The sequence below is a fragment of the Galeopterus variegatus genome, unplaced genomic scaffold (genome assembly GCF_000696425.1).
Source record: "Galeopterus variegatus unplaced genomic scaffold, G_variegatus-3.0.2 Scaffold840, whole genome shotgun sequence".
Taxonomy (NCBI): Eukaryota; Metazoa; Chordata; class Mammalia; order Dermoptera; family Cynocephalidae; genus Galeopterus; species Galeopterus variegatus.
The window spans coordinates 1-20,470 of record NW_007726951.1 but is presented as its reverse complement, the minus strand read 5'-3'; the positions used below and the strand labels follow the sequence as shown (position 1 = coordinate 20,470).

The 20,470-nt window shown below is 39.8% G+C and overlaps 1 protein-coding gene across 1 annotated transcript in view; it reads right to left on the bottom strand.

Annotated features, from left to right (window-relative positions):
- The window catches only part of FERMT1 (fermitin family member 1), a 38,510-nt gene extending 18,160 nt beyond the window's left edge, over nt 1-20,350 (bottom strand). Inside the window, exons 1-7 of the mRNA XM_008572826.1 lie at nt 20,322-20,350; nt 17,463-17,631; nt 15,434-15,667; nt 12,562-12,708; nt 11,359-11,572; nt 10,044-10,146; nt 630-761 (exon numbers count right to left, since the gene is read on the bottom strand). Coding sequence (XP_008571048.1) covers nt 630-761; nt 10,044-10,146; nt 11,359-11,572; nt 12,562-12,708; nt 15,434-15,667; nt 17,463-17,613 — 981 coding nt within the window. The 5' untranslated portion in view covers nt 17,614-17,631; nt 20,322-20,350. The remainder of the gene's footprint in view (nt 1-629; nt 762-10,043; nt 10,147-11,358; nt 11,573-12,561; nt 12,709-15,433; nt 15,668-17,462; nt 17,632-20,321) is intronic.
- Between the last annotated feature and the right edge of the window lie 120 nt (nt 20,351-20,470).

The window sequence follows — 20,470 nt, the reverse complement described above, 5'->3', positions numbered from 1 at the left end:
CAGCCACATTTCATGGAAAAGGAGGAAGAGATGATAAAACAGTTTTATTTCTTTATGTTTCACTGAAAAATTTTTGTTTGTTTATTTCCTAAAGTCCAAAGGGTTTGGGAATGTTTTACAATGATTCAGAAAAAGGCCCTTACTTCTATCTATACATTGCCCAGTTGCAATGTATGAGAAAGTAAATAGATAATAAGACTTTATATATCTGTAAAGCGTTTTCTTTGTTCTCATAGCAGCCCCATGTAAGAGTCAGGGCAGCTCTTTCTAGACTTAAGTTAAGGGACCATGTTCCTTGCTAGTGAAGTCGAGCCCTTGGCAGTTTTTCCCTCATCCCATGCCAACTTATCCCTAGGAAGAAACACAATACAAAAATATTGTCATTAGTAGTAATGACAATATTTTATAGTCCTTTATAAAGCTAACCTGAGAAAAGCTAGTCAGTTCTTGCTAAGTTGAAGCTTGTCGGGTGATGAGCATACATATACACACACACACACACACACATATATATATATTTTTTTAAATCAGATAAAATATCCTTTCATTTCTACTAAAAAAAAGTTCATCTGAATTTGTCAATCAGTTAGAACAAAGCCACAATTCTGAGTTACCAGAAAAGTTCATACCAAAATATCGTCTGCTTTTCCACCTTCTAGGGTCACTTCCAAATTAGAAAGTGCTGCTTCTACTTCATCAACCTCAGACTCATTTGTAAAATCCTGTATCTCAGCGGACGATGACAGTTTGCTAATGTGATACTAAAAGGAAAACAGAGGTTTTAGAAATATGACACACAAATGTGCCCATTAGCCATTTCTTCTTTGAAGACGATTGCCTTGAAATACTGAACATCTCCTGAAAGGAGATCTCTCTCCTACGCAGAGAAAATGACCCTTTAATCTGAATCATTCTGAGATTTATGGTTAGTCATGTTCAGACTTGCTTCTTGCCCATCACTGACCTTGCTTGTAGCAGAGAAGAGCTAAGAGTGGCAGGACGGATGCCTTTCATAGGATGTGCACATGTGTGCACTGTGAGGAGCATTTTAAATTAAAGTTCACTCCCTTAATTTTCAGCTTTTTCTTCAAAGTCGTATAACTTCGTATAATGTATGCTATACGAAGTTATTACGTCAAATCACATGTACTTTTAGCTAACTCTTACTCAGAAGTGCATAGAGAAAATGATTCTGGAAAACAGCAACCAGCCTTAGCCAATTTGACATAACATGAGCCAGCACACTCTTTTTAAACAATCTGATTTAAAATACAACTCAATAATTTAAGAATAAGTTCATGACTACTAATCAATTTAACTCATCTGCCAATTATTGGCTACCTACAATGTGCTAATCCGTGTGCTTACATTGTGCAACCAAGAGGGGAGGAATGCAGGTAGAATTGAAATCCCAAGGTGAAAATCATGATGATCGGGGAAATATAAGGAGATTTCAAAGTACATAAAAACTGTATCTAGTCTATATATGGGATCAGGGAATACTTCCCAGATGCAATTATTTTTAAATGTGGAATTGAGGAATAAATAGAATTTGTCAGAAGCATTTGGGAGTGTACATGTGTATATCAGGGCACTATTGAAGGACAGAGTAAGGAGTAGGGGGTTATACTTATATTCCACAATACAAAAATTCTGGAATAATTGAGGCCATTCCCCTGTTGATCAGGTGCGATACCCTTTAGCTCAGGTAACTGAAAAGGACACCATTCCCTTCCCACGGCTCATTTTACTACTGAATTCAGGACTTTCTTTCCCCAAATATTTTCTAGACCTTTTTTTTTTTTTTTTGCAGCTGGCCTGTATGGAGAGCCGAACCCTTGGCCATAGTGTTACTACAAACACCATAGGCTCTAATCAACTGGCCAGCCCTCTAGAGCTTCTTCAAAGGGGTAAATGAACCCATCTTAGACTCCATTATTTTCCCTCTTTTTTTTTAAATCACACTTTTACTGGTAGTAAAAACACACAGTGAAAATGGTTTCATGATAAACAGTGTAAAGGAGAAGGGACCCCCAAACCAATCTGCAAACTCAGTGTACTCCCAAGCAGAATCTGACAAGTATTTTTTAATAGAAATTTATACAAGCCAATTCTTAAATTAGTCTGGAAGGCACAATGTTCAATTATGACAAAGGAAATTTTGAGGAAAAAAGAACCATGTTGGGGGAGTCACTTGTCCTCTCAGACTTTAAAACATATCATAAAGCTGCAGTAATTAAAATGGTGTAGTATTGGTATAGTGATCAATAAAGTACCAATAAAGCAATATCTAGAAACAGACCTATGTATGTATATAAGTTTAATATAAAATAAAAATGGCATTTTATGTCAGTAGGGGAAGAGAATATTAATACCATAAACAGTGTTGAAAATGCCTAGCCATTTGAGGAACAAGAACCCAAAACGAAAACGATGACACAATCCAAAAATATTAACTACAGATGAATTAAAGAATTTAAATGCACAAAACCACATGAGATACTACTTCACACCTACAAGGATGGCTCTAATCTAAAAGACAGATAACTAGCATGGCTAGGAAGTGGAGAAATTCGAACATTTGTGCACTGCTGGATATAAAATGGTACAGCCTCTGTAGGATACAGTCTGGCAGTGAGACTCAAACATAGCATATGATCCAGCAATTCCACTCCTAGTATAGATCCAAACAAATGGAAAGCAGGGACTCAGACACTTGTAAACCAATGTTCATAGCAGCATACTCATGATGCCCAAAAGGTAGAAACAACCCCAAGGTCCATCAGCAGATGAATGAACAAACAAAATGTAGCACATACATACAATGGAATACTACTCAGCCTTAAAAAGGAATGAAATTCTGATACATGATGCAACATGGATGAATCTTGAACGCATTACACTAAGTGAAATAAGCGAGACACAAAAGGACAAATATTGTATGATTTCACTTACATGAGCCACCTAGGATAGGCAAATTCATAGAGACAGAAAGTAGAACAGAGATTATGAGGGGATAGGGAATTATTGTTTAATGGGTACAGAATTTCTCTTTGGGATGATGAACAAGTTCTGAAAATGGATAGTGGTAACAGTTGTACAACATTGTGCATGTATTTAATGGCACTGAATTGTACACCTAAAAATGGTTAAAATGGCACAATAAAAAGTCAACCCCTCCAAACTTGTACATGAATGTTCACAGCAGCATTATCAATAATAGCCAAAAAGTGGAAACAATCCAAATGCCCACTGACTGACAAATGAATAGATATAGTATATATAATCTATATTTATATATTTATATATATATAACATGGAATATTATTTAGCAATAAAAAGAAATGAAATATTGACACATGCTACAGTATGAACTTTGGAAATATTATGCTAAGTGAAACAAAGTAGTCATAAAGTACCATATGTCATATAATTCCATTCATAGGAAATGTCCGGAATAGGGAAATACATAGACAGAAAACAGACTGATGGTTGCCTAGGGCTCGGGGAGTTGAAGGGAAATGTGTATGGTTTCCTATTGGGGTAATGAAAATGTTCTGAAATTAGATAGTAGTGATGGTTGCACAACTCTGGGAATATACTAAAACCATTGAATTGTACATATTAAATTTAAATGGATGAAATGTATGGTATGTGAGTTATATCTCAAAAAGCTGTTATAAAAAATCTAGACAATATAAACCAAAACTATTATCAGAAGGAAACACAAGAAAAACTACTTTCTGTGATCTTTTTTTTTTTTTTGCTGGCCAGTACAAGGATCAAATCCTGTACCTTGGTATTATCAGCACCATGCTCTACCCAACTGAGCTAACTGGCCAGCTTACTTTCTGCAATCTTTAAAGGGGGAAGGACTTTGTAAGCAAGACAGGAAGCCTAAAAGTTATAATGCCTAAGACTGACTTGACAACCTAAACCTTTAGGGTGAAAAACACCCTAAATATTATAAATTTACAAGACAAGGTACAGTTTGCAAGAAATTATTTGCAGTGAATATAAAAGATAATATCCATCATTTGCAAAGTGTTCCTATAAGTCAATATGAAAAAAACAAATAATTCAATAGGATTTTGGGGCAAACATAAACAGGCAATTCACAGAAGAAACCAGAATGGTCATATAAACATTGAAAAAGATGTTCAACCTCACTAATAATTAGAGAATTCAAATTAAAACAAGATGACATAATTTCTATTTCTCTTATCAGATTTGCCCAATTTATGAGTACTGATAACATCTGGTGTTGGTAAAAACATGGGAAAATTTGCACTTTCACAGACACAGTTTTTAGGAAGGCAACTGGGCAGTATCTTTCAGGATCCTATTGTCCTGTGATGAGCACATCTAGGGCAAGCACTCATCAAAGACATTTTTATAAAAATGTTCACCACATTTGAGTCCTTGTAATTAAAGGAAAGGCTAAATCCTAGTTTATTTTGCAATGGTTAAAAAAAGTGTCAGACTTCCATATACTGACATGAAAAGATGGCCATGTTATATTATTAGGTAAAAAGAGGGAAGTTATGGAGCAAATAAATGATCCTGTCTATATAGGGAATACAAGGTTCTGAAAATCAGTTTATAAAACATTTGTAAATACACGTGAAAAGACTACAAAAATGATTGGTCGTGCAGCTGTTCACTGTGTCTGCCTCTTAGGAGAAAGGCCATGGTAAAGGACGAGTTTTTATTTTACTCTAAGTAATTCTTTTATTATGTTTGATTTTTTAAAAATTAATTTTAATTGCGGTAAAATACATATCATGTAAAATTTACCATTTTAACTATTTTTAAGTGCAAAGCTCAGTGCCATTAAGTACTGTCACGTTGTTGTGCAACCGTCACCACCATCCATCTCCAGAGCCCTTTTCATCTTGTAGAACTCTGTACTCCTTGGGCCGGCCCGGTGGCGCACTGCTACAGTGCGCTGCTTGGGAGCGCAGCGGCGTTCCCACCGAGGGTTCGGATCCCACATACAGACCGGCGGCTCACTGGCTGAGCGAGGTGCGGGCGCAACACCGAGGGTTGCGATCCGTTGCGGGTCACGAAAAAAGACAAAAAGGAAAAAAAAAAAGAACTCTGTACTCCTGTGTTAGATATTTTTTTTTACTTTGAGTATACATTTTACTACATCCTTTGCAAAAAATAAAAATGTTGAAGAAAACATGGAGGAAGAATAGAAAAATACTCATAGTACTTAAGCAGATTTATCATGAGTTGATTAACATTAGTTTATTTTTCCTCTTGCATTAACCTATGCATACTTAGAAAAAAGGTGATAGGGAATGCAAAAACTTGAAGTAAGCCAAAACCAACAGTGTTGCTCTCAGGTAAATGGGAAACGTGGCCGGCTACACGGGCAGCTCCTTCTTGACCTTTCTAAAGTTGCTGGGAAAGGCAGACAAACATAGGGACAGGTGCGCAGTGTTCAGGAGACTGGAAGAATAAGAATCCTGTCTTTGTTTTATGAACTTTGCCAGGTGTCACAGAACACCTCAGGAACTGGCTCAGAATCTTCCAGAAGCAAAGGAAAACAAAACACACAAGAGAATATTTACAGCAGCATTATTCATAATAGCCCCAAACTGAAAAGAATCCAATGTCCCTCAGCTGGTGAATGGAACCAAATGTGGTACAGCCACAGGATGGGGCACCACTCGGCAATAAAAAGGAATGAACTGCTAATACAGGCAACAACACATACACCTCAAACACTTTGCCTGATGAAAGAATCCACACGCAAAAGAATATATACTGTTTGAGGCCACCTACATGAAATCTTGAGAAAAGGCAAAACTCAGGCAGAAAGCAGATCAGTGGTTGTCTAGGGCTGGGGCTGGGGCTTGGGGCAAAAATGGGTTTGAGGAAACTTTTTGGACTATGGAAGTGTTTTAAAACTGGATTGTGGTGATGGCTGCATGCCTGTATAACTTCATTAAAAATCATTGTATCGTACACTTACACATGGTATGTAAATTATAAGTGCAATCAAAACATGACAACTAAAAACCCCACACACAATGCACACCAAAAAACCCATGCAGCCAACCCCTCCAAAAGACCCCTGCTTTAATTCACAGTTTACAGCCAAAATCTAAGTAGTATGTGCAGCCACTGAAATTTGAATTGGATTAGCAAACTGTAATATCTGTCTGTCTTTCTGTCAGCCACTGTCCCAGTGTTTACAATCCACATGCTGTAGAAGTTCCAGTAGGAATAAATTGAGTCCCTCAATAACACTTCTCTCCAATGCAGTTAATAAATTAAAAAAAAATGTAGTAAAAGCTTCCACACCTGAACATCCTTACACACCCTCCACTCCGCCAGCTAAACAAAACAACTCTTTGAAAGACTATTATTTAAATAAAAGTTATCCACACTTACAAATTAACATGAAGAAAAAAACAGGATCTAGAATAAGATGTCACAACTTGATGCAGGATGAGCCCTGTCCTTCACCGAGTCACACGGGATTTCTCTCCTGTGTCCAGCAAAGCTTTAGAGTCTCCTCTGGGGAGGCTCCCATTCCCACCACGGGGCTGCAGCGCCATGAGGTGGCGGGCTCTTTCGAAGATACTTAACAGGCATCCTACAGGTTGCCTTATCTCTGAGAACTCTTCTAGTGGGTTCTCCAGTGACTGAGGAACACACTTTACCCTTGCTGGGCACTGGCTGCTCATGCCCTCTCCTTAGTCCTAGATTTCCTTTGTCTCCTGGTTAACTGAAAATAGAAACCCCAAGCCAGAAGCACATGGATCCTGCCACTTTCACTCCTCAAATCCCTGTTTCTTCCTGTCTAGTTAGTTCAGTAAACGCTCTTCCCTCCACCAACAACACAAATAACTAACAAAACCTACTCATCATATTTTCCACGCTCTCAAGAACGGGTTACTATTTAGATCTAATCACTTAAGACTCCCTATTAGCTGGGTAGCAGCATTTGGTATCCTCCAGGCCTCTTATTAAAACTGATATGCCTTTTTATCTGAACATTAAAATATCATGAACTGTCAGGGTTATAAAAAGTTTTTTTTTTAATTTTATTTATTTTTAAAATTTACTTGTTTATTTTTGGCAACTGGCCGGTACAATGATCTTGGTGTTATCAGCACCACGCTCTAACTAACTGAGCTAACTGGCCAGACCCTCGATTTTTTTTTTTTTAATTCACACATTTGAACATATTTTAAAAGGCAAAAAAATATACAATTAATGGATTCATTTTGAATGAATTCAAGAGACTAAAGGGTACACAATAAAAAGTTAGCCTCCCTCATTTCCTTGTTCCTCGCCCACGGCAGGTTCTCTATGGACTGTTTGCATCTTGTTTTTTTTTTTGTCCTTTTTGAGACTGGCTGCACCGCACTCAGCCAGTGAGCGCTGTGAGCGCACCGGCCATCCCTATATAGGATCCAAACCCGTGGCAGGAGCGTTACTGTGCTCCCAGCGCCGCACTCTCCTGAGTGCGCCATGGGCTCGGCCCTGCATCTTGCTCTTTTCATTCAATAATATACCTTGAGTATGTTCCAAATCAAAAGAGAACTGATTCATTCTTTTAACAACAATGTGGTATATATGTATCGTAATGTATTTAACCAGTTCCCTATAGACATTTAGGTGATTTCCAATCTTTTCCTAAAACAGATAATGTATTAATAACCGTCCTTGTGAACATACATGTCAATTCACATGTGTGAGTATAACTGTAGTATAAATACCTAGGAGTAGATTCAGCAGGTCAAAGCTATATAGAATTGTAATTCTGATAGCTATTGCCAAATTACCTTCCATAGAGGCTAGATTAATTTGTACTTTGACCTACAAGCAGGGGATTTAATGGGGAATGCTTGGCAAGTATATTGCTGAGAGGGTCCCCAAGGGCCAGGTGATCCTGTCACTGATCAGGTGATAACTGGGAAAGGGTGACTCTCAGCATCCTTGCAGCACATGGGGGTGAAGGGCAAAGGAAGTGTCAGATGTGGTCCCTGTCTCTGACGTTGCAGTCTCTTTGTAGAAAATAATCCACAAATGTGGTATGATCAGAGCTGGGAGGCCTGAGATTGTACAGTACTCAGTGTGGCTCAGAGAAGGGAAAGGCCAATGTGACCAAGAGTATAGAAAAGCTCCTTTCTGGAAGGAAAATAATATTTGAAGTTGGTTTCAGTACAGGGGTTCTGAATCTGGGGTTCTTGGACTTGGGAGTCTGAATTCAGGTGGTCCGTCAGCTTGGATGAGAAAAAACTACATTCCCATTTCAACAAACTTCTAATGGAAATTGAACATTTCTTTCCATCATGAACATAGACAATAAACCATGTATTACTGAGTATTTGTGACTTTGTGACCACCAGAATCACAGAGTTTTCCCTACCGTTTCACAGTTGTTGCTTCTGTCTTCAAATAGTGCTCACATATATCAGTACTTTGAAATTATGGTAGTTATGAGACTTGCCACTAGATATTATTTATCCTATTCATTAAGAAACACACGTATCACTATATCCATTTTGAAAAAGATTTTGGTTCCTATAGTTCAATATAACTTTCATTTTGTAATCCTATTTATTTTATTTTATTAATTTGAAAACCTTATTCGAATCTTTGATAATTTTGGGTTCTCAGTATCTGACTTAGTTCTTGTCATATAGTACTTGCTCAGTAAATAATAGACAGGGCATGAGATTAAATAGACAAGATGGGACTAAATTACTGAGCTAGTAATTAGAAAAAGCGTGGGTATACTTTATTTTATTATGTATTATCTAGTGTAAGAAAAAATTTTTAGGTATCTTATTAGAATAGACAGTATATATGATAGCTTAAATTAACTGAGAATTTAGCAAGGAAAGACTGCAGTTGAATCAGGAATGAGACTTAAAAGTGAAACCACAGAAAATGAAACCAGCAGACAATGCAAAAAAGAAAACCTGGACAGTTGCATAATTCACAGTGCCATTAAAAAAAAAATCAAACCAATTGTTTAGGAAAGGCAGTAATTTCTTTTGAAGGTTTTATCAAAGAAGAGCTGAAATTTGTCTTTTTGCCATGATTCCCTGGGAGTTAACACAATCCAGGCACAAGCGAGGCCTGTGAGCTTCAACTTGGGTCTAAACTAAGGATTGAGCAGGACGACGAGGAATAAGCTTTATGCTGAAGGAGACACCAGCGAGGGAGGCAGGAGCCCAGGTGGGCCTGTGAAGACCAGACTTAAAATCAGGACCATGGAGAAGAGAGTGCCAGGAGAAGCAGAAACACTGCTGCAGATGAGAAAAGGGCTGTTCGGAAAGGCTGACCAGGCAAGTGCCTTGAACACGAGCCCAGCAGTAAATGGAAAAAGGCGACTGAAACTGGAAGGGAAACAATGCAGTGATGTCATCCAGTTTACATTTTCTGCTCTGGGCCATTTACCTGCTGATTCACAGCTCCACATATGAGCCAGCCAGGAGCAAGGAGAGGGCAGAAATTCAAGGGACTTATCCCATCCCTCATTAGTTGTCTGAATAAACTTCATGTGGAAGATGTGCACTGAAAATGGAGCTGGTGACCGGCTGGGGTCTTACTTACACAGATATGATCCCTTTTTCTCATTTCCAAAGACTTCTTAAGCACTGCAGGGGAGAGTCTGTGTGCACCATTGTATGGTTCTGGCTTGTTCATGGTAACCTGCCCTTAACCCTGGCCCTCAACAGATCCTTTCCTTCCCAAGCACCCAGGACTCCGGTCCTGTGCACCATGCTCTCTTGTTCATTCCTGCAAATGGAGAGGGGCAGTGTACAGTGTGCTGGACACAAAGACCGCTAGTGACTCCTGTTAACTCAGGGACAACCTGCCATGCTCACTAGAAACCAAACAGTGAAAATTCAGAGACCAGTGTGCGTGTGTCAGTCTAACCCTGCAGAGTGAAACAGAAGATCACTAAGCAATTAATCCCGATTTGGATAACCAAATGGCTCAATTTGAGACTTCCACGCATTCACATTACAAGACAGAAAATGAGAGAGAGAAGAGAAAAAAGTTCTTACTTTAGGATTCAAGTCAAAGAAAGTGTAGTATTTAAATCGTAACAGCAACTGCTCATCCTCCTGGATGCCTTGTTCCATAAGGGAGCGCGAGGAGTCCAGCCAACTAGACAACAACAGGATGAGTTTTAAGTCAATCAATTTTCCATAGATACCCATTATATTATGTTATATATCACATATACATATATTCTTGAACAAAGTCAGAGTAAGTAATATAACAAAAAACCACTAAGCACATCATGTTAGTTCATATTTGCATTCTATCTCATAGTTTTCAAAGTGCTTTATATATGCATATATATATATATATTTTTTTTTTCTCATTGACAATTTAAAGTAACCCAGTGAAAAAGCCAGGGCAGTTCTTATTATCTCAGTCATATGGATGAGAAAGCGGAGTCTCGGCAACACTAGATGATCCTTTCAAGGTGGAGCTGGCATGAGAATCTGTAGTTCTGACTGTCCACACAGCCTCTCCACTGCACCAGGTGGCTCATCCCAAACCCAGCTCTACCTTATTGTCTAGAACTTTCTGCAATGTAGGAAATATTCATCTGTGTTGTCCAGTATGTTAGCATCTAGCCACATATGGCTGTTGAATATTTAAATGTCATTAGTGCCACATTTTAATTAATTCAAATTTAAATTTAAATATCCGCATGTGGCTTGCAATTCCTGAACTAGGAAATTGGATAGTACAGTCCTAGAGTTGAAAAATAAAAGCTGGGTAATGGCAAGGGGTGGAGATTAAAAGTTAATAACAAAACGAACTTCCATTATTATTAGGCCCTGTGGGGGAACAAGGATAACCTAATGGAGTTGACAGTCCAGTGGGGGAGACCAAGCCTCAAAATAAAGAAACAAATGTGACGTGAGCAAACAAAGTGTTAGACCGGAACCACAGGCAAGTGACCGATCTTGAACGGTGGATGATACTTGAGAAGGGGACAGCATGTGGTTGGGTCTTAAAGGTAGGTATCTCCCCCTCTGATCAAGGGAACCAACACACTCATAAACTGCTCTCCATTCCATAAAACATACTTTGTACACCTCTAACAGCAAAGGATTAGTATTCACATATGGCAATCCACTGAGTTACCCAAACACGTAAATTTTGTCACACTTTAAATGTACTGAAATGACCAAAGTCTGCATTTTCCCCTTTTGTTGCTAAAATCAGCCCTGACTTTTGCAAATAAAGTACAATTCCAGGTCTACTAACTTAAAAATTAAACATTTCACCCCATCTCTGTGACATCTCTCTTACTATGTCAATACCATCTCAGAGAGATGCAAAATGCAGCCCTGTGCTTACCCTGCATTAAGCTTGGCTTTGTCAACCAGAGAACGAGGCTGGAACATCTCAGCAAGTGCTTCTGGTGACTGGCAGGGTTGGCTGAAGGCGAGGATGCTGCAGTTCTGTTCGGTCAAAGGGCTGTCAGTGAACCAAGTCATGGTGGATGACGCTGGTGTTCCGTTGATGGGGTCATAGGTAGGAGTCATGGTTTTACTGTATAAGCCAGGACTTACTGCAAGGCAAGGGAGCACACGCTGTGGTATGAGATTCAGGGGTAGGACTCTTTAGAAAAACAAGTGCTAACATTACATATACTGAAATGAATTTTTATTTTAAATGTTTGTACCCTTAAAAATAATCACGAGTCATAACTGGTAGGGAGATTAGTTATACACAGATGAAACATTTTCCTGTATATTCATTCAAACAGTTGTCCATATATTCCTAGAAAGCCTGGGAACTCAAAGATGTAAAAGCTTCCAAAAGCTGACACAGACAAATGTTGGGGACCACTTCTTTTCTAATGACTCATAGTTCCCCCATTTGAGCAGGAGTCTTGGCACTATCAGACAACCGGAGACCTCACAGAATGCACATACACAGTATGTTTCAGACAGTCCCTTAAACAAAAAGCAGCACTTGCCGATTTTAAGAATCCAACAGATGGATAATCTGGCTCTAATTTGCATAAAGTACAAATACCCCTTTTGTTCTTTGCACTGGAACGTACTATGCAAGAAAGCCCTTGATGCTACAAGCAAGCTAGAGATTTGATTATTTTGGTATAAAAAGAAAGGGATGATTCCTCTCCAGAATTTTTATCTTTCCTCCCCTTACATGCCCTGAATGAAAAATTGAATTCAGGAAAGAATCAAAGATAGAATCAGGAAAAGGGAAGTATATTTGAGTGATTCAACTTAACTCCATTCCAAATATTACTCTTGTATCCCAAATTCATGGCCAGCTGTACTAAAATATTCATTCATCAGCAACATATGATATACAATTAAAATAAGTAATTAAGCTTATCTGTTGGAAAAAAGGTCTGAAATAAATTTCTGGTAATTCTAATCTTAACGGGATATCCTTCGCGTATCCCATCAATCCTGCAACTTTATTCCTCCTTTTTTTGAAGAGTGGGGAGAGGGAGGTATATTTTCCTCTTGGGTTTTACTCTACAGTCACAGATTAAAACAACAAAATGCCTGTCCCAAATCTTACCTGGTGAACCTGAAATCGTTGGAGAACTTTCCAGGTTTAGAATATCTTCAATTATGGGTTCCTTATTATTTTTGTCTTTTTTCTTCTTCTTCTTAAAAAAATCACTAGAAGGCTTTAACAAGGAAAGCTCTTCTGATCTTCTAATATCTAAAAATAAAATTAAAAGTAACACAAGAGGTTAAAAAAGAAAAGTAACAAGAAAATTCCTCCTAAGACTCAGCATTCTTTTGTGCACGTGAAATAGCTCCTTGGGAAATTCTGGAAAAGTAAATGGAACTAAACTGCACTCCCTTTTGAAGAAATAGAAAGGGAACAGAAACCCCAAAGTGGGTGGGGGGAAAATAGTGGAGGGAGATTCAGTCTAGTAAAATATCTAGTTTTTAAAAGCACTTACTATGAAGATATTTCAAACATATGCAAAGCAAAGGGGACAGTACAGTGCCGCGTTCGTGTGCTCACCACCCAGGTTCAACAACTGCTAGCATGTTGCTCTTCCTGTATCTATTTACCACCAACCCTTTTCTCTCTTTCTTCCCGCCCTTCCTTTTTCTTTTTTTTGTTTTTTGAAACAGTCAAGGGCCCCGCCTCCTTTTTTCTTTCTGGACCACAGACCCTGAAAGGCTTTCCAGGACACTCTGCCCAGCAGCCCATTTCATCTGGGCAGCGGATGCCCTGCCCGTCCCTCCGTGGCTCTCACCATTTCAGTGCTCACTGACTTGTCTTCTAATCTAGATGCATCTAGAACATGCGTCTCTGCTGGAGGGCTTGCTCTGGAGGCTGGCCAGGGTCTGCACTGGCCACACACACAACAGCCCACAGGTTCAGGGAATTAATGCTCCCCGAGAGTAGCCCTTGGTGACTGACAGGCATGGTGATGAAACACCCTTGCCTCTTGGATAGAACAGCCCTGAGGAGCATCTACACTGTCTCCCAGAATTCCCCAGCTGCTGAAGCGTGACTTGGCTGGTGACACACTCTTATTGGTGGCCTTCTCTTCCCAGTCTCACTTCTCTACCATGACCCAGTGTTTTCTGGCATTACCCCCCATTTGTACTTGAATATTTATAATTCCTGGTCTGAACTGCTGATAACCATTAACCACACTGAATGACTATAATCCCAGGTAAAGGCCCAGGAATGTGGGTGTTTTGAGTCTCTGGCAGCTTTAATGGAGGTGAATGCACTGATCCCATCAGGTCCTCTGATCTCCTCAGTTCACACACTGCTTAGTGCCCAGACTGGGGCCAGCCATTCAGCTCGACTCCCCAGTCAGCAGAGGACGTTTGATTGTCAGGTTGCAACACACACCTGTGACCATTCCAAATGCATAATTTATACACAAGCCTGGTGATGAACCAAAAATTTCAGTGAAAGCATTAAAAATAAAACAACAGAGCCTGTATCACCAGCCCAAAATTTGTGTCTTTTCTGTTCTTCAAAGGAAAAACTATTATACTGCTAAATGTGATTTAGCTTCAATGGATCAGATACAAAGAACAATGATTAGAAATGCCAAGTTGAGCCCTAAAAACTACCACAAATATAATCAGGAAAAGAGAACATCTGACTGCTTCTGTTTATTTTGAAACCTCAAGTTTTTGGCCTTAGTTTTGATATGTGGTGTGTGGAATAGACTATTTTATTTAACCATTTACTTTGTTTTCAAATCTTCATTAGAATATTACTGAAAACGAGGTGTCCTCCAGTTGGCCATTTGCCAACCATGCACCAGGGACACTATGGGGACTCATGTTCTGTAATGGAAGGTTCCTCTCATTTGTTCACTCAACAAACAGTTACTGAGCAGCTGTGAGCCAGGCACCGCGCTAGGAGGTCGGAGCACAGAGGTACTCAGGAAGCGGTTTCTGGCTTCACCCTATTTCACACCATACTGGCCTCCACTGCCCAGCACTGGCATTCCCAATCCTGTTGGCACTTTTTCCCTACCACCTATCCCCTTTTAACACCCTATATTCTTTTCTTATTTATTACATTTATTGGTTATTATTTGTCTCTGCCTGCTAGAATGAAAACTCCAGGAGGGCAGGGATTTTATCTATCTTTATCGCTAATGTATTCCTAACACTCCCGACGATGCCTGGCACATAGTAGGTGCTCATATTTATTGAATGAATGAATGAAGCGGTATATAGTTCAATGGGTTAGACAGATCACTCACTGATGTATTATCTATTCTGTGCTCGAATGCTGACTTTTGGCCTTGGAACCAAAGAACATACCTATACATCTTCAAAAAACATAAAATAAGAACACCTGCAGGGTGCAAGTTTCCCTCCCTTTATGGAGTCCTATAAAGAAGAAATAGTTTGGGTGGTGTTGTCCCTATGATTGTTAAACTTACGGGAGACCATTTGATAAAGAATTAGGATTCAATTCAGAAGTAAGTATACCTTTTTTCTTAAAAAAACCTCCACCAGTGATTTCTGTGGACAGAGCTATGCACTGGAGCTAGGTGTTAATGAAGCAATTAAGACCCTGCAACACTATTTTCTCTAAAACAGTAGGATGCATCAGCTCTACAGTGATGAAAGACTGAATGGAACTCTTTTATGTTTGTCTTAAATATAATAAGATGTGAGTATAGCTTGGAGAAATGAATTTCAGGGGTAATCTTAATGGTTTGTCTCTTCTATTTACAAATCTCTTTTGTGGAAATGAATTTGATTTACACCAATAATATCCTATTTCGTTTAACTCTACTTAAATGCTGCAGAACTGGGCTGGAAGGCGTGCTTCCTAGTAAGAGAGTGTTCTCTAGCCAACCATTTGCGATAGGCAGAAGCAGCTATGATTTTCTTGTCTTCCTTTGCTAAGAGTCTAAAAGGCACAGGGGCCCCTCCAGGGTACTCACTCAGGGTTTTGCAGATATCACTGACAGCTTTAAAAACCACAGCCGAGAAGCTCACTCGCAATCTCACCATCTTCGCATTCGGCAGGCGAAGGCGAAGCATTTTATGCTGCGGGGTGAAGAGCAGCTTTGCATCTGCCTGGACTCCACATTTGTCCAGGGTCCAGTGGGTTTTCAGAAGCCAGCAATGCTTCTGTTCCCACCAAAGAGCAAAGTCTGACCAGTCTTGGGCTATGTCTGCAAAAATGGAAAACACAATTAAATAAAATGAGAGACAGCAGAGCATGGAGAGAGACCAGGCACTCCAGAGTCCATTTCATCATGTGCAAAAACTGAAACAAACAACTGATCTTCCTCTTCCCTTCTCCTTTTACAGTTGAAGTCTCACCAATCCTTGGCTTCTCTCTAAAGTCTCCAAGGCAGGTCAGGGAGAAAATACTGCCTGAACTTTACAATCATTTACATTTAAGTACTGTGGAAAGAACAGAAACATAAAATTTTTGTTCATGATGAATGCTAAAGTTCTCCTCCCTAAAATCTCTCTGTGCCACTGTCCTTTCTGGGAAGGCGAAAAGCATTTGACTGTTCAATCTAGATTATTTCTCTTACAGAAATGTATCCTTACACCACTGGGTCACAAGGGAGTATCAACAGCCCCCAATGAAAGCCCACACAGAAGTACTGTAAAAGTGACGTTTCACTCTTCTCAGTAATGTGCAGCTCTTGTCAATATCGCTGTACTCCCAGTTTCCAAAGTTTCTACATTGAAATCAGAGTTGAATATTTTCTCCCTCTCAATGTTAGCATCAACTTAAACTCTTTCCTTCACTGTTGGCATTAAAGTTTAATCTTTTCCCTTTGTCAAAGTTGGAGACAATATTCAATATTTTATTTTCCTAAATTAAGAGCCACCAGTATTTTTATTTACTTACTTGTCTTTAAATGGTTTCTTTCTCTTTCTAAATTAAAAAACCTTTTTCTCAATGCTGTTGGTAGAAGTATAAATTGGTATCACTATTTTGGAAAGTCCTATGATTCAGCATTTCCTTTCTGAGCTATATAACCAGTAGAAATGCTCACCAAAAGACATGTATTACAGCAGCCCTATTTGTAAGAACCTGAAAATGGAAACAACCCAAATGTGCATCAAGAGGTAAATGGACAAATAAATTGTGGCATATTCATACAATGGAATATTATACAGCAACAAAAATAAAGAAACCAGAACTATATGCAACAATTTGGATGAATCTCACAGACATAATGTTGAGTGAAAAAAAGCAGATGTACAAGAGTGTATCCCATATAATTCCATTTATATAAAGTTCAAAAGCAAGCATACTTATTTTTGTGGTGTTAGGATTACCTCGGTGGAGTGGTGACTGGGAGGGGTCAGGTATGGAGCTTGGGTGGGGGAATAGGTAGTGTTCTATTTCTTGATCTGGATGGTGGTTACATGACTTTGAGAAAATTTATTGAATTATACCCTTAAGATAAGTGCACTTTTCTGCATGTACTTTGATAAGGGTTAAAATTCACGTTAGCACCAAGCTGACTTTATCACCGAGCAATAAAGTATTAACAAAGAATTGACACAGTAGTCTATAGCCATGCTGCCTAAAGTCACTTTAGATGTCACCAGTGACACGGGGCCCACCCTTGTGGTAGTATAGCATTATATCTACTAGGGGACTTTAGTTTGCCATCAAAGACCCAAGTTTTTACAAGGGTGGTTGAGTTCACTTTGAGGCTCTTGCAGAGCCCCCTACAAGGGTACATCAAAGTTTGTGGAAAAATAGAATTAAAAGATAATATGAATCTTCCTATGAACTTTGTGAAGTACCCTTGTATTTCTCCTCTTCTTTGTGGGAAAGGTGAGAGGGGGAGGGGACTTGCTCCCTTGGAAAAACCTGGATAATCAGAAAAACCTGGATGATCAGACTACTTAGATTTTGACAACTTTAGCCTTTTAGTGGCGATACAATAGAGACAGTTTCAAATACAGAGGAAGCACAAGGAAAGAGAAACTTACTGATCTGTTCTACTAACTTGAGCATCACTCCCCCAACATGCAGGTCTCCGGACACTCTCAGTGTGACATCTTTCTGCTCATCGTCATTTGGATGGTCAACGCGGACCACGAGCTCCCAGGAAGCAGATGCAAAGTCACTAGATGCCAGCATTGTGGCAAATGCAGAAGTCTGCTGAATAAAAGGCAGACATAGATCAGAGTGAGAGATGGAGCCAGGAACGTGACCGTAGCCCTTGTAGAGCAAAACTTGTTTTTATCTTTCATTTTAGCCTCCTCTTAAAAGACTCTGCAGGGTTCCCAGTGCCCTAGATATTAAATTCAGCATCTTGACTTTAAAGACAATAGGTATAGTAAAAATGGTCTCAAACCACCTAAATTTACATACTCTATCTTTCCATTCATCCACTCCCCCAGGACTTGCCTATTTATTTTTTTTGTCTGCCCAATGCATCCATTTTCATTTTCCCTCTCTATTGACTTTTCTTGACCTTTTCTGAACTGTTCTAGCAATAGGCAACAAACCATGGTGATCCTCCATGATATCCTTTTATTGAGGTATAATTTGCATACAATAAAATGCACAGATTCTAAAGGTAAAGTTCAAAGCATTTTGTTGTATGCAAGTTACATCTCAATGAAGTTGATTCTGAAAATGAATTCATTAAAACCTTTCTCTACCTCTAATATCTCTAATACATAGGTATTACTTTCCTCCCACAAATATTGATATCTATAAAAATTGATATATAAATGTTTTTAATAAATATCAATTAAGTTTTTAGGTACACCTTCGGGAAAAGATTCCCAAACATCAATGGCAGACATAAATAAAATGCTCACTCTTCAAAGTACAGATAGGGATAAGGAATTCAAACCCATAGTCTCCCCCTCCTTGGAGGAGCCAGAAAGAAAGAAGCTAAGCAGTATCAAAACTGAAATGTTTCAGGGAGTAACAGGAACACAAGAATCCAAAATTGGCAGAACTTAAAATTTGAGATGTTGGCTCTCTCTTACTTTTAAACAGAAAGAAATGATACTTCCACTCCTGGCGTTTTATTAAAAATTATTTAAATGGTTATAATGAATCTTTTTCACTTTACGGTGTAAAGACAGCTTATGTGAAATCCATGTTTTCAGAAGGCCTGTTTTTGAGAAACATCAACACACTCAAATTCTTAAGAAAGGGTTTCTCTAACTGAGGGCTCATAGAAATCCCCTGTGGATCTTAAGGTGCAGATTCTATTCAGCAGGTGGGCTGGAGACCCTGCATTTCTAACAAGTTCCAGGTGATGCTGGTCTACCCTTGCACTTGCTTGAAAAATTAGCACCAGGATTCAATTCTTCCTGTCACCCTACCCAGTCAATGTTAAACCAGGGACTATGGTGACATCTTAGGAAAATTAATTTTAAGAATAAACAATAATTAAAGAAGCAGTGTCATATCAGTTTTGTGTTCATCTGAAAATGCACGTTTATAAGCATAAGGGAATCTCAAAATACACAACATAACTAAATTGAATACAGCAAAATCTGTGCCAAACCTCTTCAGATTTAAATACTGGAATCAAATTCAGCAGTTCAGAAGCTCCTTAGGTTTTTGCAACTGGAAGGATCCCAATGATGCACTGTATATACTTCTCAGTGCAGAGACCCGCGTGGAGACCCCTTGCGTGGGCAGTGCCAGGTGATGATTATTTTGGCCCTATCTGCTCATCTGTCATCAGCCTCAGGTATCATTTACTGGGTGATATACTCTGTGATAACTACTGTCGTTAGGCAATCTCCTTCATCCTCTCAGCAACCCCTTTTAGAAATGAAGAAACTCAGGCTCAAGAGATATCAGGCTACTTGTCTAAGTCACACAACAAGTTAGACGGTGAAGCCCTACCAGGTCTTTCTAACTTCAGACTCATCCACTATGCTGGGAAACGTCCTTGATAACGTTGCAACAGCAATATGAAAGAAAACTCTTAAAATCACATAAGCTAAACTCTCAGTAGCCTTTACTAAGCGTTTCTAATAACACGAATCTTTCCCAGCCAGGAGACAGTAAAGATACCCCTTCATTGTCAAACTCATAAGTTGGCACTGAACTGTCTGACTTCAAGATTCTTACACTTTCTAAGATGCTAGGATTTGAGGTTTAGTTATTTGAAATGTTTTGCCCATAAAATAACCTTTCTTTTAAGGTGGCTCCTTCCTGCTTGTTTCACAGGCAATCAGACATAAGGTTTTTTCTTTTCCTAACCTGGGAGATCAAAACCCTTCTCATTTAGGCAATAGATGGCGATTCCCTTACAACGAAATTCACGACAAAATGAGACAAGCTGGTTTCCCCACATTCCTTTCCTATCTTTCTGCGCTTTCATTTTTGAGTGAACTCATCTGTAGCAAGCTGTTACATGTTACAGAAAGCAGCAACCTTCAGCCGCAAGACGCACCTAAGGAGACCCAAACACGAAGCAAGTCGCACCGGCAGACGTGCCTTCCCTGGGAGAAGCTCAGCCGCCCTTCACAGAACACACCAGAAAAGGAGAAAGAAAAACAGGTGGGGGAAGTAGTCCCCGACGCTTCCCCTGGAGGATCAGAGGGTGCTCGGTGTCCGAAGGCCACTCGGCCTTTTGCCAGCTCTGCAGAGTCCTGGGGCGGATGGCACCAACCTGCCCCTTATCTAACCCTTTAAAGGTGGCACGCAGGGCTGGAGAAGGTGGTCACACCTCGACGAAGTTATTTTCAATTCAACAGACATTTAAGTGCAAAGGGCTGCAGAAAGGAAAGGGGCCGCGGGGTCAGGAGTCAGCGGCGCCCATCACAGCCTCCCGAGCCCCGGCCCCCCAGTCCTAACCCCTGAGCACCCACCTCCTCTCCTGGATCCTGGGGCGTCCAGCCCCGCGGACGGGCGCGTGGAGCGCTGCGCCCCTGGAGACCACCCCAGGCCGAGTGGGGCGCAGGGGGCGCCCGGTCGCGGCGGCTGCTCCGCTAGGCTGCGGCAGGCGAGGGCTGGGCCG